Below are 24,705 nucleotides of genomic sequence, written 5' to 3'. Positions count from 1 at the left end.
AGAGCTCGATGGCTTTGCTGACATCAACTTCCTGTTCCACTTCTGGCCTTGCCACACTTCCTGTCTGGTTAACTGGCTTATTTGATGGGCCATGGCTAAGACTTTTGCACTTGTTGGCAAGGGCTGTACCAGAGGTGCTCTACATCCTTCCAGGAGGATCCATAGATATTTTCCCCTCAGTGAGGAAGAATGGTGTCATATGCACATTGTATTTAACATGATAGCAAATATTTGTATGTTCTGTAATGTTTTCATGCAAGGTGTTGGACCTCATGCATTACATTTACTAAAGAATTAATGTAATGAGGGTTAACACTTTTTAAAAGACTGAACTGTGATTGATTTTATATGGTAGCTGAAGTTAAAATATTTCATTCCATTCAAGTTTATGAAGAACTAGAGTAAGGCAGCACCAATATTGATATTGAGCTGACAAATTTTGTATTTAACGTATGTAATGAAACACGTCTTACATGCTTGTAACATCTTTCTACTGGATTTTATGGACCATCAAATATTTTACTATTGATCACTTGAAACTACAGCAAGCTTCACTACAGGGAACAGTTTAGTGTACTGTGGTCATTGTTGAGGGTTTTGGTTTTGTTATTTTTTATTTTTATTTTTCTTCCCCCACAATGTCACTGTACTACCTTTTGAAAACAAGTGGGTCACAATTTTCCTCAGTTGTTGGAGCAACAATGCACCCCATTCTCTTGTATTTATTCATGACATTTGTCTGGTCTGTAATAAGAATGTAAAAAAAAAATGCAACTTTAGGAGCCCTTCCTATTTTTAAAGATGTAACTGCCCATTCTCAAGTCATTTAGTACCAAAATGGAATATGAAATCATTTATAAATAATTCAGATGTTCTTTTATACAGTTGACCCTTCTACCTAAAGAGATAAGTACATATTTAGTGTAAGAAGCACCCTGTTGATTATAGTTGCTGAAAACAGTTTAGACAGCTAAGTGATTACATGCTGTCGACCCTGAAATCCTTGTCAATGCCATGCATTACTGAGACTGCTACCATATAAGGTGTTTACTATGTACTACTTTGATGCACATTAGCAAAACAAATTTTAAGACACATGCTCAGAAAAATGCTGTGAATTGAAAATTTTAAACTTTTTTTTCATCACAATTCCAGTTTGGAGTCATTATTTGTAGGGCCAATGCATGATGACAACTATAAATTTTTAAAGCAATTCATATAGAGAATAAAGAATAATACAAAACTAAGGAAATCACAGCTGTATTTTAAGCATCTGGTAAACACCATCACCTGCTTTGCTTTAAATATTGAAATGTGACCCAAATAAACATTTGGGAGACAGATTTATAGTTATATATCTTTATAATTACAGTTCACAGCATATCTAGGCAGGAGAGCCATATCAGAAGGCTTGTGCTCTTCAGGTCTGGATAAAGGTCCAGAGAGGCAGGATGTCCACACAATTGTGTCCATGAAAATATATGTGGAAAGGGACAAACTGGTAGAAGAGTTTTGGAACCTCACGAGAGCCATATTTTGATCACTGAAACTTGGAGCTCTTAATTTGAGCTTTGCATAAAGGCCACATATATTAAAACTGGTTTTTAAGCTTAAGAATCAATTTGAAAATGTCATTAAGAACATATAAGGGAAGTTTTGGGGTAAAAATCTCAACTAAGCCCATGAGTAAAGAGATTAATCGTTAAAATGTTCACGGACTACAAGTAACAGATGGCACGTATGTGTCTGTAAGGTGCAATGTTGTAACGCTTCATTTTAGAACTATGGTGTCATACCAGCTTGTACCTTATGACATGGATGACCATAACTCACGTGCAAACGGCTCGTGTACAGAACATGATTCATCACCTAAACTCAACTGATTACAACAGCAGACACTAGATCCATGCAATAAATATTACAAGCAGCTGAGGAGAAAGGAATCAGTAGTTTTTTTTTTTGTTTTTTTTTTACAATATTTACAGTACCAGTCCAGCAACAAACTGCATAGATGGTAAGAGATTCTGTACTTAGTCATTCTTAACTACCCATAGAAATCAAGTTGTAATTGTACAAGAGCTTCCAGATAAACAAAATACAAGAAAATAAGGTCAGAGGTTAATATGATTACAGTGACATTCCATTAGGTGGTGGCCCAGTCCACACAATGAATAATAATTAAACTGACAAAATTAGAAAGTTGAAACAATATCTTACAACACACTGTCTGATTTGAGCCTTTATCATTCTCAAAACCAGTTGGCTCAGTGAGGTCAAGACAGTCTTTCCTGAAGAGAGCCCCTAAATGACCTCCCGGTTGTTGCGTATAGCACAGCATAGAACCATACTGAAGATCATGCCAATTATCTGTACAGAAAACAAAGAATGTGAGTAATGCATGATCAAAACAAGCGAACGGGTACATTTTGAGACTGAAGACATCATGACATGAAACAGATTCATAAATCTTACCATAACTGCTGCAACGCCGATACCCACATATCCAATGATTAAGAGTTTGTCATTGAAAAAGCCTTGGATAGCTTCACTACAGTCCTGGGGGCAAAATGTTTCAAGACTTATTTCAGAGTTATTTTCTTACTAGATTAATAACACTTGTATAACTTAATTATGGACTTAGTACAGCTTTGAAAAGTGTGAAAAACTGACACGCTGGCACTGAGGATTCAAACACACCTCACATATCACTTTTATCAGCCGATCGATGCGACTGCTCAGCTACTATAAATAAACAGCAGGCCCCTCTGTCCCTCTGAGCTTACAGGATCAAATGCCAGACCCCACTGTTTGTTCCCCGCTCTCTAACCCACTGCTCTCAACATGCTGCTCTTCTTCTCCTCCAAGCTTCCAGTGCATCCTCACCTAACTGCTCTAAGCACAACAGGGCCATGACTGCCATCTGCTGGACTGAACCGTAATTTATTATGGCAGATACACAGTATAAAGTAATTCCTCACTTGAAAACCTAATAATTTTTTTAAAGTCCTAAAAAAATAATTTAGGATATGAACAATAAGGGAAATATGATTTTTTTTTCCATACTTTAGTTACTTTAGTAGACGGCATACCATGCTGCAACTAGCCCAATGTGGGTTGTAACATTAGTGTAGTAGTACAGGAAGCGGTGGGCACACTAATACAACAGTCTAAAGATTAGTCCCACTACAGACTTGCTAATGTTTGTGTTTTTTGGTTGGTGGGCTTGTTTGTTGGCTGTTTAGTACATTTTGGGTGTTTTTCCTTTAACGTGCGCCATCAATGAGCGGCAAAGTCCATTGTGGGCACCCACCATTCAGACAGTTCTACCCTCGGACAGCCATTCAAAACTGAAATTACTGAAACACTAGCATTATTATGCTAGTAAATGAGAACTCATAGAAAAGAAAAAGAAAACAAACAGCATGTGTATCTTTTAACTGAGTTAGTCCAAGCACAATGGGACATTCAGTGTTTCAATCATTTTAAAGGTTCTCAAGTCATGTGATAGTCTCATTACATTAATAATAAATTCAAGGCATAGAACTGAAAAATGTACCTTGATTGCAGTGTCGCCATCAAGACACAATATAGGGTTTCTTTCACGATTCCAGCAGCAGTTTAGCTGTAAGGTAAGGCGAGTTTATTGAATTACACATTTTATACACAAAGGTAATTCAAAGTGATATACATAATATACAAAAAACAACATACAAAGGAACAGAATAAAAATATAGAATAATATATCTAATAAATAAATAACTGATTTAAACAATATTCACAGTGATTATAAAGAAATCATAGATACAAGAACAACAGAAACAGGTAAATGCCCAGCGACGTAATCAAGCGGAAGAAGGAGAAATATTTCAGATAGGAAAGACAGATGATAGTGTTATACATACAAATTCATTGTACGTGGTGTTTATGTTGATGTTGATATTTTCAGTGCTGGTAGTGATCTCAGTAATAATCTGAAGAAAAAACATCAATCACAGACAACTGAGTCAGAGTCTGATTGTGCTGTCACAAAATGGTATTACTATCTGGACTAATAAAATGCTACTGTTACTTCTTCCAGTGAATCAATTACCTTATCTTTGTTCAAGAAACCAAAAACCCCAGCAGCAACCTCTGCACCAAAAATGACCAGAAGACAGGCAAAGAACTAGAAAACACACAGAAGTCACATTCATGCACCATCTCATAAGTATAATTCTCAAACTGTGAAATTGAGCTAATAAGGTGAATGAAATGCTTGTCAAAATCTCCTTCAACAAACACCAAAACTTCAAAGAATGTCACACATAAATTAAAGGGGTTTTCCCCACAAACCGGCACAGGAGTATTTCACAAGGTGGTGTTTGGTGACCCAGAGGTGACTGCAGTGCACGACTCTTACCCACCGATCCCAATAGACACTGTGATTCTCTCACAGCTCCACAGCAGCCAAAGAAGCCGACCAACATCATAATCCCCCCGACTCCAATCAGGATGTACACGGCTGGGAAGAGAAGACACAGCAAGTTTCTCATTTCACACATTTACATTCAGCCAGATGAGATGAACTACTGAAATGCGTTCATAGTCTATTATTCACCAATATGTCAATAGGTAACACATATCTTTCAAGATCCAAATTTGTCTGAATAAAAAAACTGAAAGGGACATTAACTAACCACAGAACGACGACATTTTTACCAAATCCTTTAGCATTTTTTTATATTGTCATATACACATTTACTGTCTTGACAAAAACATGTGGACACTCATTCACTCATTCAGATAGTATTTATTTGTATAACCTATTAATTATTTATTAATTTATTAACTATCATTTGTGAAAGAATCTTTACACTCGTGTCGATTTCTCAGGGTCAGTCCTTGGAGAAACAACATCCTTAACAAGAAACAAAAAAAGGGAAGACGAACCATCTGGCCGCCTTTACTGGCAGTGAGATCTGGTCCCTTACATACACGCTGCACCAAGACCAGGTGTTTGTGGTGAGCTGAACAAAAATGAAAGCTGTTTTTTTATATATATATAGCGGGTAATTCCTGACAAAAAATATATATATGTGTGTTTCACTTTGAGTATCAGGTACTTGCTGCACATGGAGGATGTCTCCACAAAGAACACAAAATGCACGTCCCGTTAACTAGTAGTGTGTTGGATAAAACCAATTTGCATTTTCTTGAACAGGGCCATGGGTTCGGAAGAATGTACTGCTGTTTGTAAAAAACAGCCCCTCACAGTATAGCCACCACAAAGCAGAAACCCTCCACAGACATGCCAGTGGCACAAACAAACCAGGCTTTGTGTACACAGCACACTCTACCTCATTTCACCCACACAAGCTTACACAGTACTCCAAGCTTGCACAGAAGACTAAACTACACATTAAAGCATAGAATGTATTAAATGCAGCTAGAAATAATTTATGTAGTATAATCCAGTTTGTCGTGTATCGGTCATGTTAAAATGAAAATTTGATCTTTTAAATGACAATTAAATGACAAAGCTACTACTTTGTATCTCTGATTTTAATGGAAGAAATAGCCTTTGCTATTACAAAAATACAGTTTCATCAAAGTTCTGGTATTTTGCAGGCTGACTCAATCCTTCACCTCTTGCTTCTGCAAAGTACCACTCCTCCCTTCTCCTCTGCCATAGTGACCGCATCCCCTGCCATGACAACCATTACCCCCATGGCCAGCACAGGCCACAAGAGATGCTGCTGTTCCAGAGGACAACTCTGTTGAGGATTAGCAACAAAGAACTCCTAGTTCCTCAGAGGATGCTGTTGCTAGGATGCTATTATCACCCCGTGGGCAACATACACTCCCCTGCCACAACCTGTACCTTAAGAGTTCAACAGGAATCGTAATAACTGATAAATAACTGATAATGAGACGTGCTGCTTCTTTTAGATGAGTGAACGTCTCAATCGATGAACATATTGACCGCGTTGTCTGACCTTGGTCTCGGCCTTGCTGTGGGATTCTATTCAGTTAAGCCAAAAGTTCAAACATGACACCACTGCCCTGTCTTGGCTTCATTTTCAAATCAAATGAAGGAGCACTTCCCTCGGAAAAGAGTTTGTGAAATGGTGGCAAAGTAATTTTCCACAGCTCCATCAGAGCTGAAGGAGGACTTCTGCCACTTCAGCCTAGATTTAATTAAAGCCCAGAGGAGATGGTATTGAGGGATGTTTTCATTCATACAACACAGAGGAGACAAAAATAGTCCACTGTGAGTCTAAAGGAAGAAAACATCGGGACCTTAGCCCCTCTACACGTACACAGTGCTACAGGGAGAACCAACCTCACCATTTTGATCTATGCAAAAACGCACATCACGTCAGATACAATAGCCCTGCCTTGCATCCTGAAAGACTCCATTGATGATCTCAGCAATAAACAAATGCAGCGGTCTTTATCTATGAGGAGATATGGAAATAGGTACGTGTGTACTACCTGTATTCTCCAGTGCCTGCATGAGATCATCACCTGCCTGGTCCTGTCATGGTCCCTGCCAGTTTTAGGATGCTTACTTAGACAGTTCATCATATTAACACTGTAACCACAGTGCGGCTGGGGCACAAACCAAACAGAGCTACGAGTCGGTCTGTAGAACTGGCCAAGCCTGTTCTGGATTTTAATAAAAGGGGGTTAATGTAGCCTAGAGACTGTAGAGTCGTTACATTTTATATGTTATGTTCACATTTGAGAAAAATAACATTATATAGGCTATTGTTTAAAGAACACTGAATTTCTTATGTGAAATGATATAGAATAGTAAGTATAGCAACAATTAAAAATAGCAAAAGGCTCTTCACGTGAAATCAGTAGACACAATGAGCTATTCAACAGCTCATACTTATGTTAATACTAGTCTTCAGGTTAGGCCAAAAACATGCATTAAGATACATATGAAAATACACAGTGCTTTAAATGGGATAAAGGAAGCCAAGTGTAGCACTGTTCACTGGTGCCTTATTCCAAGGAAGGAAACAAAACCACTTGATCATGTCAGGTGAAGGCCAACCTCAGATGTCATGGTGATAGCATCACAACACCAGTTTTCTTTCTAACAGAGTCTATCAAACTTTATCACTAAGACGCTGACATGCCATCCAAAAGTAGCTGTAGCAAATTTTATATACATGTAATATATAATATTTCAGTTGTTGGCTATTGTAAGTAATAAACAGGCTAGCATTTTTGAGCAAGATTATAGGACCCACCAACCTCATTACAAATATCAAATATTGTCTGGAGGAACATTAGCATTTTCTCTCTAAATTAGAACAAGAACATGCATTAAATATTTAGTTTTCTCCTCCCTCACATATATCTCCTTCACTCTACTAAAAACCACACACAACACACAAGCACCAGATGTTTCATGTAAGTAGCTCGAGTCAAATATATGACTTCAAACAGTACACAAAAATAGACTGTGCATCCTTTATTCCACGGTGTAACTGCCCTGGGGAGTGTTTTATGCTATAACTCACACACAGTTACAGTTCACAGCCGTATACGTAGGCCGATCAAGACCAGCACACACTGCCTCCCTGAGCTCAGTGACCCCAGGTGTCTCTCTGCATCCAGGAGTGTAAAGCTAATTAATCTGAAAGTAAAAGACTTTATCAAGTGCTGGTCTATGACCAGGCTCCATGGCCCAAATCCTAACACCTAACCATTCCAAATGCGAACAAACACTGGTCTCAGATCAGCACCTAAACGCAGCTTGTAGGCTAATGAACCAGAGACCAAGATTAGTGAGGCAAGCATGAAGGGACGCCCGGCCTCTCAATCCACTCTCACTCAGCACCTCAGTCCTCAGGAGATGGTGTAGACTGGGGTCAAAATGAACCCTATTACAATTCACAGGCTCTCTGCTATGTGAAACACCCTTCACCCAATAGCTGGATTCATCAGGTCCTTGGCTCGTTCGCCATGACTAAGTGTAATATTGGCTGTCCCATCCCTACTGCTGAGCTCACAGTAACATGACCATACAAAGAAGCTGCAAATTATTATTTGCAGCCCTAGTTATAATATTCTTCACCAGATTGTAATGCAGATCATAAAGATTTTTTTAAACTCTTTGTCTAATGTTAGAATGGAGATATGTGTCAACATTGGTCAGTCAAACATCAGTCAGTTAGATCTGATAGCTATCAGATCAGTTTTTGCTGTATAATATGTTATCAGCGATGGACCTGACAGAAAGATCTGAGAAATGTCACACACTGTCTGATAAAATAGACCATGCACCATCACTTCCATCAGCAGGATGACAAGGCATGGGAGGTATTTCTCTGTTCTAATAACCAAGAGTGACTCAAAATACATAACATAAACCAAATTTTATACTCAAAGAGCATGAAAGAAATTAGAGCGCTTGCTTTTGTGCAAAACATTACAAACAAAAATATTTTACATATCCCTGAGAATTAGACTCACAACAGCTAACTGCTGTAAGCTACTTACCAATAAAGAAGGTCGGAACTCCATCTTCATTCAAGACTGAAGTTGTAGCAGGATCAAACCTCAGCCACAACCCCACCGCCAGCACCAGTGAACCTGAAAGCTGGACACCAAGTGGGAAATACCGAATGTCAGTGATGTGCAGGCTACACATTGTCCTTCTGCTAGAGTCAGGAATTGTCCAGGTCATACTTCAATAAGGCATCAAGTGTACAACAAGAACAAATAAGTTAGAGGTGCCATCCTGTCATTAGTAAATAATATTTGCAGCAATTCACTAGCAGAACAAAAATTTTTAAATGAAAATACTGGCCCAAGTTTGTTTAAATGGTCCACAGAAATATTTACGTGCCTATTTTCTACATTAGTGTGCAGTGTTTCAACATTCTAAGTCATCTGCCACACAAACAGAGTGACCCAGGCCACAGATTTTCTTTAATAGTAGAATGTTTAACTCTGAACCAAGGTGAACTGTTAAGATTGAACTGTTAAGATGTTCAAGATTTACGTGTGCACCCTGTGACATGTCCTATGATCCTGCCCACTGTGTCCACTACTCCCCATTGTAGTGATCAGCAGGCAGGCTGTGCCAGTCTCACGGGTCTTTCATCATTCTGGCTGGAATCCTCCATGCCATGATATTGAACCCACAGCCCCCTCACAACCACCTCACAAGAATGCGTGTAATATTGTGAAATAAGGTGTCCATTTCAAGCTTTATGTGTGCACCTTGAGCTTTCTATGACACCGCCTCTATGACACGCCTTATGATGAGCATTCTATGACACGGCCTCTATGACACGGGCTCTGATGCAACCACTATGACCTCACCATCTATGACGTGCCCTCTATGATAAGCTCAGTTATGCCCCCTATATGATCCTGCCCACTGTGTCCATCACTGCCCATTGTAGTGATCAGCGGGCAGGCTGTGCCAGTCTCACTGGCCTTTCGTCATGCCGGCTGGAATCCTCCATGCTTTACTATTGCCCCCACAACCCCCTCTGTGCCCACACACCCATCCACTACGCCAAACAGCCTAAGACAACGGTTCACTTCTTTGCTTGTCCATTCTAAGACAAAGGCATCGCTATCTATCACTATGACATCACTCCACCGATAGCCAATGATGGCAGGCACTGCACCCTTCATTACAGTTGTGTTATACTGGCCAGTTGAGCATATTTAATTTGATCGCTTCATTAGTTCAGTGATATAACCATCATGTCCAAAAGAGTGAGAGGTGTATTAACTACACGAGGGTGGTCTTTGTGAAGTATAATCTAACTATTAGGAATGATGGAATGATGTTAGAAATTGAGTCAATATAAAATGTACATTTATAATTGCCCATTTAAGAATATAGTCTCTAATTCAGTAGCTATGAAGTGATAAAGACTTTCATTACAAAGTCAATGGTAAAAAAAAAAAAAACATTATATGCTTCAGACACTGAAACGAATTAAAACGATTTCCTTTTCAACTTTCCAGAAGCACTCATTTAATTAAAGTGTCAAACCCTTTTCACTGAATATGTGAACAAGTTTGATGACTCTTTACTGAGATTTTAATTACAATGTACAAATGTATACAATTTTTGTCAAATTGTCTAATCAACAGGTTGGCCAGAAAAAAGGGATTTTATTAACAAGAACTACAGAGATCATTAGTGACAACTTACTTAAACGGAAACACTTTGAGCTTGCAGCTTGGATGTGCACTGAAATGAGCCGTGAAGTTTCCATCACTCAGAACCTAAATTAAATCTGCTTTCGCTTGATTGCAGTTGACTTGGTGTGTCACACCACCATTTTTCCTGGGGACTGGCCTGTTTTACTTCAGTGACATGACTGCTAAAAATTGGTAGACTGTTTGTTGGGGTCAATGTTTAAACTGCATTTAAACGCTCAATTAAACGTTATACATCATTAGCAAACATTGAGAAATTTTAGAAGTCTCCCACTGGCACTGCAGCATGGTCCTAAAATACAGACAGGAACTGTCATGAGAACTGCTTTTAGCCCTTGGCTGTTTTCAAAGCTGCATACTTATTGTATTTATCGTAATATAGTATTTAATATTGTATTTATTGTACCCTAGCATTTATCAAACAACAGACATCAGTAAAACTCTTATCTTGGGGACCCTGAGATATAAATTGTAAATGTATCCCTTTACATACCAAGATGCTAAGTTAAATTAATTATAACATTTTTTATGACATAACAATAAAACACTCATGGTTTTATCCTATATATTAGTTGCTTCTCCACTGAATATATTAATCAGTGGTGAAGGTTTCATTTAAGCTTTTTGGTTGGACTCACACCACCCAACCTAAACCATTATTTGAGTAGTGTGAGCAGGAATTATTGGGGAGATACATGTCCCATACACCAAAACCACACCCATAATATTAAGAAGCATTTTCCATGAATAAACTGAATAAGGGAGCATTAAACAAGCACCATGAAAATGAATGTACAAAACTTCCTGCTGATAAATATTTTCAATAATGTGCCATTTATGAAGTATGTCTCATGCAAATGCATCCTTTGTCAGTCTTAGGTATGGAAATCTTATCTTAAAACAGCTAATTGCAGTAAAAGGTAGAGCTAGTGTTTCTAATCTGATGCTAAGCAGGAAATGTCACAAATGACCGTTACACTCCGTCACTCTTCGTTACAACCGTCTACTTGGAAATGTGCAACCATAAACAGGGTGGAAGAGAAAATACCGGGAATACTAATGTCATGGTCCGTGAAATGTACTTTGTGTGACCCTTTCAGACTTGGTGTTGGGAAGCTAGACCCATAATCCTAACATTACAGCAGGAAAAGTAAATGCACCCCAAAAAAGTGGTCGCCTCAGCTTTAACGCCACCTCTCACGTCACGAAACAGCAGCTCACTAAAGGGTCACTGTCCTCACACTTGCTTCTGTCACACATTTTCTCTTGCACTTTTATACAAAAGAAAGACAAGCTAAACCAATACTGTTGCTTTAGAACATTATAGCCAGTAAGGCAATTCACAGCTGTTATTCACGCTAACAGAGCGATTTACGCACCCGTCACGCGTAATCTATCAAATAACCTCACTAACAATATTTTTTATGCTTACCCAGAACATGAAGTTGAAGACGAAAAGCAGGTATTTTATACATTTCATGCCGCCCTGTACTTTGCTCATTTTGCCGGTCGTTACGTCCTGTGTGTCCTCCGTCTCGACAGAAATATTTAGGTTACCCAGTTAATGTTTAACTCGAGCCAGACGAAGCAGCGAGCTAGGCGGGGTACGCGGGGCAAAGCTGAGGTGAGAAACAGCGGGTCTCTCCTGCCAAACCCCACCGAGCATCGGATGTGCGCCGCCCACTGGCTCAGCGCAAGGCGCGCACACGATGCGCGCAACTCGGACCTTTGTTTACTTACACGTAGTAGACGATCACTTGTGAGCGCGCGTCTGAGCTGTTTCTCACGTACTGTATTTTCTTTTTCGGGATTAGTGAAATTGCACGTAGAGAAACCTGTTAACGCCGTATGCAAGCAAAGGAACATGTTTAACATTTGTTTGATTGGAAATAAGTATTTTTTTTAAACCAAATGTAAGTGAACGTGTAAATTTTTCAAAGTAAGCTAAAATGACACTGTCTGAACTAATTTACTTACATTTTATTTGTGAGATTACTTATCAAACAGTGGATTGTGCCTTTTCAGCATTATCACTCGAAAAAATCACACGATTTTTTTTTCATTGAATCAATCCAAAAAACTTAATTCATTTAGTCATGAATTAAGTTTTTTGGATTGATTCAATGAAAAAAAAAATCGTGTGATTGATTAATTCAATTTTAATACATTGAGCCAATGCTTTATTTTTTTCAGTGTATACGCATGCGTTTTTGTGTACATGAAGGTCTATGTGGATAATATTCAATTACAGTGATTGCATGTCTAATTCCTAGTAATGATTGTTTCACATACCAATATGCTACTGTAAGTGCTGCACTTTTAATATTGGGTGTAATTGTACACAGACCAAATACAAGGTTCATAGTCTCCTCATGTGACTAGACAGTCAGTCAGAGTGTTCCTCATTCTCTCACTCTGTCTTTTTCACTAAACAATACATCAGTCACAATCACTGTCAGTACTCTCGTTTGACAAACAGACTATTGTCTGTTGACATGGAGTTGTGGCCAGGGCCTGTGTTCTCTTTCAGCAGTAATAATAATATTATTAATAACAACACACTATTATTTTTATTGTTGTTGTTGTTGTAGCATATGTCTACAATTATTACTTTAGCATGTCTCTCTCCAAAAAGCTTAGCAGAAAACATATAAGCTGAGGACTTTAATGTTCTAAACTGACAACAAAAATATCTGGCCAAAATGAACCCCCCAGTGGACCCCCAGCAGATAAATCGACTTTTGTGAGATGAATCTGTGATTGAACTACCAATAACACTGCACAAATTCATTCATTGCTAGTCATTTTCCTTATTTTGCTTTACAACAGGTGCCTCAACTTCCACACTCTTTATAATCCTCTACTATACTTGGGTGTAAGCACATAAATAATATTGTGATAAGAAAACATGGATGATGTCATATTAACCTGTCATTGTCATGTCAATGTACACACACACACGCACACACACACACACACACACACACACACACACACACACACACACACACACACACACACACACACACACACACACACTCACAGAGCCAGACAGAGAGAGAGAGAGAAGAGATAAAACTTGCAACTGAATCGCTGCTTGAAACACATACAAGTATAACATATGAAACTCTTTTCCTTATTATATATATCGACCATTTAATCTTTGTAGGAGAGCGTAGAAAATGAAACAAACAATCTTAGCACAGTTGGTAACAGTTGAGGGAAAATCTTTGAGCCATCTGGTCATTCCTCATCCAGACGTCTTGGACTGAATGATCATTGTTCACTGAACTGACCCCTGGAGAAATATTATCCACTGAATATCACATTCCATTGCTTTCCTCAGGAATACGTGTCACTCCCTAGTGGACTAGCACGTCATGTGGATGCATTTGTCATGTAGTCCAATCAAATTATGTCATAAAATACAGTACTGTGTGTGTGTGTGTGTGTGTTTGCAGGGCAGTGTGACAAATGTATGGAATACAGCCATTTCAAACAAAAAAGTTTAATGTTATTCTTATGTTGGCTTTTTCGCTTAGTATTTGTCGATAAAATAAACAAGACCATGCAATGAGATCGTCTCAGTGAATTAAACTCATACTTTACCTTTAGATATGACATTTAGACCTGTTTCTATAAAAACAACAAATATGCTGAGGGAACACTAGGGGGCGACAGTGTCCTTTGGTATTCCAGTTTTGATCTGGTAGGATTTGCTCATTTATTTTTTATTACTGTGGCCATCCTAATCAGTAAACAGACTGTAATGGAATGATGCAGTTCTTAAATCACATTAATCTCACTAATATTCAGTGTGTATGGGGCATTATCTCTCTCTCTCTCTCTCTCTCTCTCTCTCTCTCTCTCTCTCTCTCACCTTTGTCACCCTCCTTGAGCTTTTCTGCAAACAATCAAACTGTTGTTTTTCCATTAACTCGACTGTGAGGGCAGAATTCACCAGTTTTTGATCAAGCCTTTAGAGGTTTTGCAAAATCCTTCGCTTGGCCCACACACGTCTCCCCACCCCCATGGACCAGCTGCACTGCAATTAGTAATGTTTTGTTCTGCTGCGGATGGTGACAGAAGAACAGGAAATCCTGTGCCTCTGCTCATTAATGAAATTATTCATGCTGCCATAAAAGAGAGTGAAACGTGGGGCTGACAATTGCAAATCCACCTGAACTTTGGAAATGAGTGGCTGTCATCTAGCACGGATGAGCTCATGGTTATTGATTGGTGTTTATGTAGGAGGGATGCAAGGTGTGTGTGTGTGTGTGTATGTGTGTGTGTGTGTGTGTGTGTGTGTGTGTGTGTGTGTGTGTAACAGAGAGAGAGATAGACAGAGAGAGAGAGAGAAAAAGTAACCACAACATAGCGGATCCTGCCAATCACAGTATCCAAACAAGAGCTGATGGATAACCCTGTTAGTAATCTGTAAACCTTGCAGTACTGTCCTTTGAACCAGATGAACTTTGATCTTCGTCATCACATATCTAAACCTGGGAATTCCCAGTCCTCAAACATAACCCCACTGTGAGGCCATGCACCTGACCTTTGGCATACGGGCCTCCTGGTTCCGACAGGTCCTGCGACACTGCCGAGGTCAAACAAACTACCACAGCCTTTGAGCAATTCTCTTGCTGGCAACTCAATCCTAGAGTGCTACTCTGAGCATACCCTCTGTTTGTGATGGTTGGATCTCTGTGATGGAAAAATTTTTATCTTTTAATCTAGGCAGACTGACTTAGCAAGTCAGGTCTTCCTCTGAATTTTCCTTGGCTTCTATTAGCTCTACTGAGCCATTTTTTATGTTTCTGTAAACCTCCATGTGTTTTTCCTTCGTGATTGCAAGAAATACCATCTGCAGAGACGTGTGAGGTAGATCTAACCATACTGACTTCCTCATGCCAGCTTTAATTATTACATTTCTCTCCTGGAGAGAATCTAAATGTGGGTTGGGCTTTTTTTACTTCTAGGCAGTAAGGAGAGCAGACCAGGCAGTTTTGAAATGCAGCTCACAAGTGAAAACATATGCAGGTCTACATTTTTTAAAGGCTTTCCAAGCTCAATCTCAAGTCCAAGGAAATCCTTGAAAATTATGCTTAAAGGGCCCTGAACTATTTTATTGTACAGTCATAATATTATTCAGTAATAAACAAGGAGCTGAGTTAATTTAACTCAATCAGGCTGCATAATTCTACACTACCCTGCAGAATTATTATGCTCCAGATTTAATAAATAGCAATAAAAATAACAATGACAACATATGTACAGTACATGCATTTCTCCAAAATAAGCATCTCAGTCCATATGCCACAACCAGGGAAGACAAATAACAGCATAAAATAAAAAAAAACATTGTATGGTTTGATACGAAGTCTCAAGACAGAGGAATATCAAATGAATGCTTTCTTCATCAACTCTTTGTTTGGAATGTATTGAGCTTTCACGTATAATGGAGGTCAATGGCTTATGATATGTGCTGCGGGGTCACGTCACGGAATGGCGGACTGTCACTGTCTCCAGGACTTGCGGCTCAGAACACACACGCAGGCCACATTAATCCTGATGAGTCTCCAAGCCACCAGGTTCTTAAAAGAAGTCAGCGCCCGAACAAAGGTGTGTGAGTTGGTGCAGTACGAGTTCCAGTGACGCCCGTCGATACCCAGGCAGCCTGAGCCGGCCGCCCTGGCCCCGCTGCACGTCGTCTCGAAGAAGTACTGCTTTTTCTTCACGTCGTTGATGTTGACATCGGGCAGCACGGTCACCTCGTGGCCCGAGATGTCTGTGGCCTTGGTCTTGTTGCCCACCCAGAAGCTGACACTCTCACACACAGAGTACACGCCACGGTGCTGGGGCTGCCCCGCCCGGCGCTTGGGCCGCCCCTTTGAACCCTGGGGCTCCGAGTCGGGCGGCCTGTCGCTGAAGACCACGCGGGGCGAGCGGTAGCGCCTCTTGCTGAAGAGCTTGGGGTCCACGGCGGGCGCGCCCTCGGCCACGCGGTTGCCGCCCTGCTCGCGGTCGCCGCTCAGGACGCAGACATCACCCGGCCGCAGGGCCGGCGTGTGGCCGCAGAACAGAAGCAGCAGGACTAGCGTGGACCACCGCATGAGCACACCGGAAACCTGAGGAACAACAGAAAAACCAAGATGTATCAGAAATGCTCTCTGAGCAATGATGCTTGTAGAAAGCCTTTGGCCAACTGTTAGGACTGACTCATAGACGTCTGTGTCCTTCAGAGAAGCTCATCTGCACCTCCATCAGAGGTTCCTAAGGAGAAAATAGTCAGCCTGGCTCCCAAGCCCCTGACCTACTTCTACAGATGTACGGTGGAGAGCGCTCTAACCCGCGTCATCATATGCGGTATGTCAGCTTGGCAGTGATTCACTGCGAGCCCCTACAGCGAACAGAGTGAAGCCTGCTCAGATCACCACTGTGGAAGACACTTGCAACAAAAGACTACATCCAGAACGGAAGACACTGTCGCTGGCCACACCCAGCCTGGCCTCAGCCTGTTCCGTTCACTACCACGCTAAGTGTAAACAAAGTCTCTCTTTTAATTTTCCCTCGCGGCACAACCACTCTCAGCGAGAGGTCGGAAATCTTCATTCTGAACTGAAATACTGCACTGGAACGTTCATACCTATAATCTATAACCCAGTCTGAGCATGAGATGGTCAAACATCTACTCTCCATTATAAACTATGTAAACAAAAAATATTGCAATGCAATTGCATTGGTATTATTTTTGTGCAGCCAGACATTAGTTCTCTCTACCTGGTTTGGCTAAGCCATTTTTAAAAATTAGAGCATTTGTTTTCAAAAGAGTATTCTGCAACGTGCCTACATACCTGAATGCTGTCATAGCAGATCATAGCCTTAACTGGTATTTCTGTACGGTATGTCAAATAATGCACAACTCTATACACAATGTAATACAGTCCTGTGTGACTTTATTAATGTCCCACACGTCATGCTATTGACTTGATCCGGCTCAATGTGTAATATGTTTATACCTGAGGATAGCTAAATTACATTTCATTTCATTATACTATACACACTACTATACACACATGCAGTGCAGAATATGAAACAAGGGGATGAAACTGCATTACTCAGGAATGTTTGTGTCGTAACTGAAAGTTTCTTTTCACATGCCTGAGTTCTGTGTGTGAATGAATAAGGTTATATTTATGCATCACCTTTCAAGCAATCCAAGGTCACTTTAGGTCAATCAAAGTCAAATAACATACACAACTTTTACATTGAGGCACACACCAGCAAGGGCGGACTGGCATACATTGCTACCGGGGATTTCCCCGGTGGGCCGATGGGTTAGTGGGCCGCTGGCCGCCGGTGGTTTAACTCGGCCCGTGGAGGAGCCACTGCCGCGCACTGCGGTCCCGGCCTGTAGTCACGCTGCTGTTTAACGGTGTTATTACCTCCCCCGCTCCAGTCAGACTAACCTGCTCAGCGCGGCCGGGGACTGAGCCTGTAAACACATGAACGAGTTGGACCGGGCCGCGGACTGAGCCTGTAAACACATGAACGAGTTGGACCGGGCCGCGGACTGGGCGGGCTGACGGTGTGCAGCGGAGATCAGAAAAAAAACAACTTGTCCCAGAAAATCCGGGCCAGACTACGAAAACATACAGCAGTTTAAATTGTAGATAACATGTTATTTTAAATGTACTGCTGTCGCCTCTGCAACGTCTGGTGGACTACTTAAAAGCCACTATGTGGCTTTGTAATCATAATATTGCTGGAATTAATATTGTCCATATGACAATAAACGCCATCATATACACTACGTGCCATGTATAGATTCATATACAGTATATATATATATATATATATATATATATATATATATATATATATATATATATATATATATATATATATATTAGTGGGCCAGTCTGTCAGGAACTCCCGGGCCACTTTTTCTCCCCAGTCCGCCCCTGCACACCAGCGAGAAGCATCAGCCAGTTGCACAGAACATGAACTCAGCCTCAGCCTCCTGGGGGACTAAATCAGGTACAGAGAGAGAACAGAGGACAGAGGACAGAGGACAGCAGCCTGGGCAGACCATTCATACACACAAGGACAACTTCATTATCACACAAGTCACACTCACTAGGCCACTATTTAGTATCACAGCCAACTAACCTAACCTCCATGTTTTTGGAATGTGGGAGGAAACCGGAGACCCAAGAGGAAACCCACGCAGACACGGGGAGAACTCCACCCACATAGAGACTTCAACCCAAGACCCCAGTGCTCTGAAGCAAATGTATTGACCACCAAAGCTGCTTTGTGCACATAGGAGACTTCTTTCTCTATTTCTGTTGAACACTATAGGAGTAGAACTAAACAACTGTGTTTTGATGTGCAGATCACAAAATCAATGAAAGTCAGGCTGTTAAGTTCTGCAGGACATGGATATTAGTTTTCCACTATAATGATGCTTTGCAGAACTAGGAGCTAATTGCTGTCAAAAGTTTATGTTTGCATTACTTCAAACTATTCAAACCATCCTCCACAATACTGTGTTTACCTGAGAGATGTGGCCAGGTGAACTCTTCTTTGCAGTCTGACCTCAGGAAGAGGGTCGGGGGTTCATCACTGTCTCACCACTCACCATCAAGGTATCATCATTCCTAAAACCACAAATGAGAGAGGTGTCTAAATGCCTGAACAATTGTAAAAAAGAAATTATATTAATGTAAGATTATTTCTGTCCCTACTAACTGGTTATTGACAATCATTTCATGATGGGTTAATTTCATTTTTGCACCACAACCCAAACAGAAAAGACAAAAAAGTTGTTCTGTTTACACATTTTGTTCTCTTACACATGTATCTACTTTAACCATCAATATACTAAAATACTTACTAAATTACTACTTTAACCAACATTATATGTTAAATTAAGTTTAGGGTAAAAACTTTCAATGAAACTTCAGTTTCAGGTCACTTCTTTATTCATGGAAAAGGGAAGCATTTCAAAAATAAGATGACGTAGGCAAGCAGAGGCCGATGGGTGAGTGTGAGCTACCATGAGTCATGAGAACTCCACGAATGGTGGTTTCTCAATCAACCAAAAATTCTTTCAAATAGATTATTGTAGACTTGGGGAAGAGTTAAGAGTCAAGTACTGCTCTGAAGGACTCTCAACTCTGGTCAAGCACCTTCTAAATACATGCAACCAAAGATTTGCAATGCACTAAATTTGACTACCTAACAAAAAATGGTACAAAATGCAGAATAGCCAAAGAAAAGCACACTACAAGACTGTCAAGACTGTCTAGACATTCAGTGTCTCAATTGCCAGGACCCAATTGTTTTGATTGTCTAGCTATTAAGCGTCTTGAGTAACTGGACAACATACTTATGGAAGATGGTCTGCAGAGTAATCAGTCACTGATATGTGATATGTAGTTTATTTGCAAATGCATTTGTTTGTGTGCATGTGACTCTGCATGTGTCTGTGTATGCGTGGTTTTGCTAAGGTGGTCTAGGAAACTGTTAGTTGCAGACCCAGAGCTCATTAACTATAAGAGAGTCAGTTTAACACATTCCTTCTGGCATGGTCCACAGTTGTCCCAGTGACACACGGAACCTAGAGCTGGAATAATCTCTCTCTAAAACCACGGATCACTTTCATATGGTAACAGTTCCCAAGTGGCACATGTTTCAAAGGGTAACGTGAACCTCTTCAGTCACAGAGCTTCAGACACACACACACACACACACACACACACACACACACACACACACACACACACACACACACACACACACGCACGCACGCACGCACACACACACACGCACGCACGCACGCACGCACACACACACACACACACACACACACACACACACACACACACACACACGCACGCACGCACGCACACACACACACACACACACACACACACACACACACACACACACACACACACACACACACGCACGCACGCACGCACGCACGCACGCACGCACACACGCACGCACGCACGCACACACACACACACACGCACACACACACACACACACACACACACACACACACACACACACACACACACACACACACACACACACACACACACACGCACACACACACACACACACACACACACACACACACACACACACACACACACACACACACACACACACACACACACACACACACACACACACACGCACGCATTCTTCTCTGCCATCACCAGACATGCAGCAGAGCCCTCTGTGAGTGCTCATGTGTGGAAGACCTCATAGATGAAGTGTGGCTTTGTGCTGGACTTGAGCCACTCACCCACAGCACCCTGGGTGCCAGTCCTCACTGGACAGAGCACCGTTTAGCACAATTTACCACAATCCATATCTATAGCACTGTTAGATAAATGTGGCAACATAATAATTGTTGTATCAATCATGTGGTAGTTTTTGTGAACAGTGAGGATCAAAGCAAAAGAGTAATTCTACACTAGTAACGAATATATAAATGAGACTGTAGTCAAGTGATAGGCTTGGGCATATAGACAGAAAAATAGGTTACAGTGAAGCTGACTGTTTAATATATCTCTTTGTCCCGTGTGCACACAATTCATACGTACACAAAGCCAGCGAAATAGAGGGAGTCTAATGAGACACGTGAGTGATAAAGAGCGATCTTGCCTTTCTTGAGCAAAATATGCATAGTTTGGTTCTGTTCAGGTTGACAGAGAGCACTGGTTCACAGCTCCTGTCCTGGAGTGCAGAATTTTATTCCAGGCCTTATCTCACACACCTGACCCAGTTAATCGAGGCCTTCTCCAGGGTATGATTATTCAAGCCAGATGTGCTGGATATGTGCTCTACAGACAGCAGAGGTCCAGGGCCAGAGCTGCACTGCCCTGTTCCAGAGACGTTGTTCAACAGAGACAAGAACGACAGAATGAACAATTCATGCTGTGATGTCTTTCAAACACTGATGAACCAGTTCAGTCAGGATACTCAAAGAGGTGTGGTTCTGTTTTGTGGCGGAGTTGTTTTACGGTGCAGGCTGGGATATACTGGAACATGTCCGATTACTGACATGGCTCCTACTGCAAGGGCAAAAGGAAATGGGCCTGAATTATTACACAGATTTAGTGTGAGACCAAAAGGGCCTTAAAGTGGAGAGGGGCTCTCTGAAGACACTGGTGCTACTGCTCTGGAAATTAACTGGCAGTAAACTACCCCCCCCCCCCCCCCCCCAACCACTGTGGGAGGGGTCAGTATTGTGGAATGTGCAGGAGAGATTCCCCCTGCTAGATAGACAGGTCAGAGGTGTCTATCCGTGTGTGTGTGTGGTCTGCATTGTTTCAGGTCCAGTAACAGGCGTGGTAACCCTCTGGGTCATATCGTAGTTTGATGCTGATTTGGGATTAGATAGCTGTTTTATATGTGTAGTCCAACATGTTCCAAACTCAGCAGAAATGTCCTCTGTGTACTTTATCCTAAGGAATTCATGATAGGAAGCAGACAGCAGAATCTGTCTAATTGGTTAATGCATTCAACATTCTGTTTCCATATAGGATAGTTATGTAATATACATATAGACTTGCATGAAATTTCAAGCAACAAGCAATCCAAAAAATCACTAAATCTATAAAAAAAAGAAAAAAAGAAAAAATTATGTTGAAACATAATCGGCAATCCTGTAACCTGGAACAGTAAATGTGTTTCAAAAACAAAAGTGGTCTAAAATAGTGATTTTTAAAAATATATCCAGAATCAATAAAACTGAGCCTTCCTTATTCTCTTAGAGACTGGAATTGACCCCTTAGCCTTTACATCAGGTAAAACAGACAGGCTCCACAATTTTATCATATCTCACAACTGTTTGAGTGCCAGAGTTTTGCTGTCCATATGTATTTCTTCAGTAAATAATAAACCAGTCTACATGTAGGAGAAACCATTCCATGAGAAAACCCTCTGGGTAACACTCTGGGTCATATCGTGGTTAGATGCTGATTTGGGATTAGCTAAATCTTTTTATATGTGGAGTCCAACATGTTCCAAACTCAGCAGAAAAGTCCTCTGTGTACTTTATCCTGAGGAATTCATGATAAGAAGCACACAGCAGAATCTGTCTAAGTGATTTATGTATTCCACATTCTGTTTTTATTTTTTTGTTTTTATGCATATAGACTTACATGAAATTTCATTTCCCTCACCAAATCCAAAAAAGAAGATTAAAAATAATGTTGAAACATGATCAGTAACTTGTAATGGAGTATATTTTGAAAGTAGTTTCCAGCTCTGGAACAGGAAATGCATTTCAAAACCAATTGTGGTCTAAAGTAGTGCTTGTTTTAAAATATATCCAGAATCAATAAAACTGAGCCTTCCTTATTCTCTCTTACAGACTGAAATTGACCTCTATTGACCTCTTAGCCTTTACATCAGGGAAAACAGACACGCTCCACAATTTTGTGATATCTGACAACTGTTAGTTGTCAATGCTGTTTGAGGTCATTAGTGATTCACAAAACAGCTGAAGTAGTCATAAACATTTTCAATAAATAGATGAAGCATTTAATTATATTATTATATTTGCTTTAGTCTAAGGTGTGTTATGTGATCTGACACTTGGGATTCTGCTATAGGGCAACATGTGTCTATTCAGACCCTGAATTTAAAAGTGGTGATAGTCCTACAATGTCATGAATGCTGTACATTACAGTGTTATCACTCATTATAATGAGATGAGTTTACAGCACTATAATTTATTTAGGCCATAGGACAATATATATTATAGGTATTTGGACAATAAACAGTTTGAGTGCAAGAGTTTTGCTGTCCACATATATTTCTTCAGTAAACGATAAACCTACAAAAAATCCTGTGTACATTCAGGAGAAACCATTCCATGAGAAAACTGCATTCCTGCTGGATTCATGCTTTAGGCAAAGTGTTTTAAAGGAAACTTTGACTGCCAGCTAGCTTCAGCTTGCTAGGAATCTGGGAGCCAAGACAACCCCTTTGCCCTTTGGCTATTGTTTTGAGGGTGCGATCTACCCAGGATAATAGTGTGCAATTGAGATTAACTGTCAAGCTTACCATTTTCATGACAGCCCTTCTGTTTCTATTACCCTGAATGTCTAATAGGAGCAAACACACCATAACTGTGGGCTAACTATCCGGAAGTAACTACCATAAATATGAAAACCCCTGAAAATAAAATACACAATCTTCAGGCTGTCTGGATCCAAAACAGATGTGTCAGCTCCTATGACCATAAAGAGGCGAGCTCAGGTAGTCTCACCAATCATCTGAGCCACGAAGCACGAACAGCAAATCCAAACTGTTGGTCCCATTTTCCTGCTTAGTTTCTTAGTTTCTTAGCTTGCTTGTCAACTTTTGTGGTCCCAGGCCAGAAGAGTTTTTTTTTCTCCCCCTTTACCCTAATACATTTTCCTCACAGAGACGTTTACAGCAGCACGGGGGGCCTCCCGGGCCCGAGTTGGGAAACAGTGGTTTACACAGCCTTGCCATACCGCTCGTGAGCAGTAGATGACGGAAGCGTGATGGTGTCCAGTGAAAGGTTTTAAAGGCACATTATCACGTCGAGCACGTTCTCATGCACATTCCTCTGTATTGCCAACTCTGCTTAAGCCTCAGCAGAACAGCAGAATGCAGCCCGGACCGGGGCGGAGTTTGGGCTCGATTTGGTCTTGTTTTGATTATTGTATCCTCTCAGAACTAAACACTAGTCGACATGTACAACAATACGTAACTGTTTTTGTTGTTGCTGTTTGTTTTATTTATTTTTTAAGATCTATGCTTATAATTAGAGTGCATGCAATATTTCCATGTATTCAGGCCCTTACTCAGTGAAGACTTAAAATCTTGTATAAACAATGAATATTTAATTAACTTTTAAATACCCACAACAGGTACCCTGCCAGTTAATACATAGTGAGGCTTACCTTTGGAAGATCTTGCTGCTTCCAATAAGTTCCTGCTAATTTTGCAGCTTTCAAAGTTGACCTGTGTCAACTTTTTTCCCTTAAATTATTTTATTTTCACCAAAATATACAATTGATAATTGATCTGAAAAGCTTAACCTGCATCTGAACAATTTTGATTCAGACCATTCAGGCAGTGGCACTACTGAAAACTAAAAAAGGCCCCATGAACATCTCAGCAAAGTGAATGTAACACCCCAGATACACTACGTGGAGCCTAGGTTGCAGGTCACGACAGTGCCCAATGAATTTTAAAGTCTTCCACTGCAGATTGCATTGGACTCAAAGTTTGGAAGTGCCTCATCTTTGAAAGCTGAAGGAGACTTGGATAAATGTGTCCAGAAGAACAAAAGACTGATGCGTGCTGTTTGTGAAACTTTAGCAGGTGAGATAAACTTTACAAGCAAAGCTGAAAGAAACAAGTCCAGATGTCTGAAACAGAAGGAAGTAATGAATAGGTGAATGGAAACTGTTTTGTGGCTCAGAAATAAACACTTTGACCTTCTCTTTCGTAAAG

General features: G+C 40.6%; 2 protein-coding genes across 2 annotated transcripts in view; both read right to left on the bottom strand.

Moving 5' to 3' along the window:
• Positions 1-110: 110 nt before the first annotated feature.
• On the bottom strand, positions 111-11,874 carry tspan2a (tetraspanin 2a). Its single transcript, XM_077014186.1, has 8 exons — positions 11,618-11,874; positions 8,500-8,599; positions 4,404-4,501; positions 4,091-4,165; positions 3,903-3,971; positions 3,557-3,622; positions 2,473-2,556; positions 111-2,367 (listed from the first exon to the last, which is right to left on the bottom strand). The coding sequence occupies exons 1-8, from the start codon at positions 11,684-11,686 to the stop codon at positions 2,302-2,304; spliced, it is 627 nt and encodes a 208-aa protein (XP_076870301.1). The 5' UTR covers positions 11,687-11,874; the 3' UTR covers positions 111-2,301.
• Positions 11,875-12,528: 654 nt separating this feature from the next.
• The window catches only part of ngfb (nerve growth factor b (beta polypeptide)), a 15,876-nt gene continuing 3,699 nt past the window's right edge, over positions 12,529-24,705 (bottom strand). Inside the window, exons 2-3 of the mRNA XM_077014182.1 lie at positions 18,746-18,848; positions 12,529-16,313 (exon numbers count right to left, since the gene is read on the bottom strand). Coding sequence (XP_076870297.1) covers positions 15,702-16,298 — 597 coding nt within the window. The 5' untranslated portion in view covers positions 16,299-16,313; positions 18,746-18,848 and the 3' untranslated portion in view covers positions 12,529-15,701. The remainder of the gene's footprint in view (positions 16,314-18,745; positions 18,849-24,705) is intronic.

This window comes from Brachyhypopomus gauderio, chromosome 8 (assembly GCF_052324685.1).
Source record: "Brachyhypopomus gauderio isolate BG-103 chromosome 8, BGAUD_0.2, whole genome shotgun sequence".
Taxonomy (NCBI): domain Eukaryota; kingdom Metazoa; phylum Chordata; class Actinopteri; order Gymnotiformes; family Hypopomidae; genus Brachyhypopomus; species Brachyhypopomus gauderio.
The sequence above is the reverse complement of the archived record's forward strand: the minus strand, read 5'-3'. Positions and strand labels throughout refer to the sequence as shown.

Excerpts from the sequence above, each read along its gene's own strand:
- tspan2a (XM_077014186.1), bottom strand. The coding sequence starts at position 11,686 with ATGAGCAAAGTACAGGGCGGCATGAAATGTATAAAATACCTGCTTTTC. Across the intron at positions 8,600-11,617 it reads TCTTCAACTTCATGTTCTGG|CTTTCAGGTTCACTGGTGCT; the intron begins GTAAGCATAAAA and ends CTTGGTGTCCAG. Across the intron at positions 4,166-4,403 it reads CACAGTGTCTATTGGGATCG|TTCTTTGCCTGTCTTCTGGT; the intron begins GTGGGTAAGAGT and ends TGTGTTTTCTAG.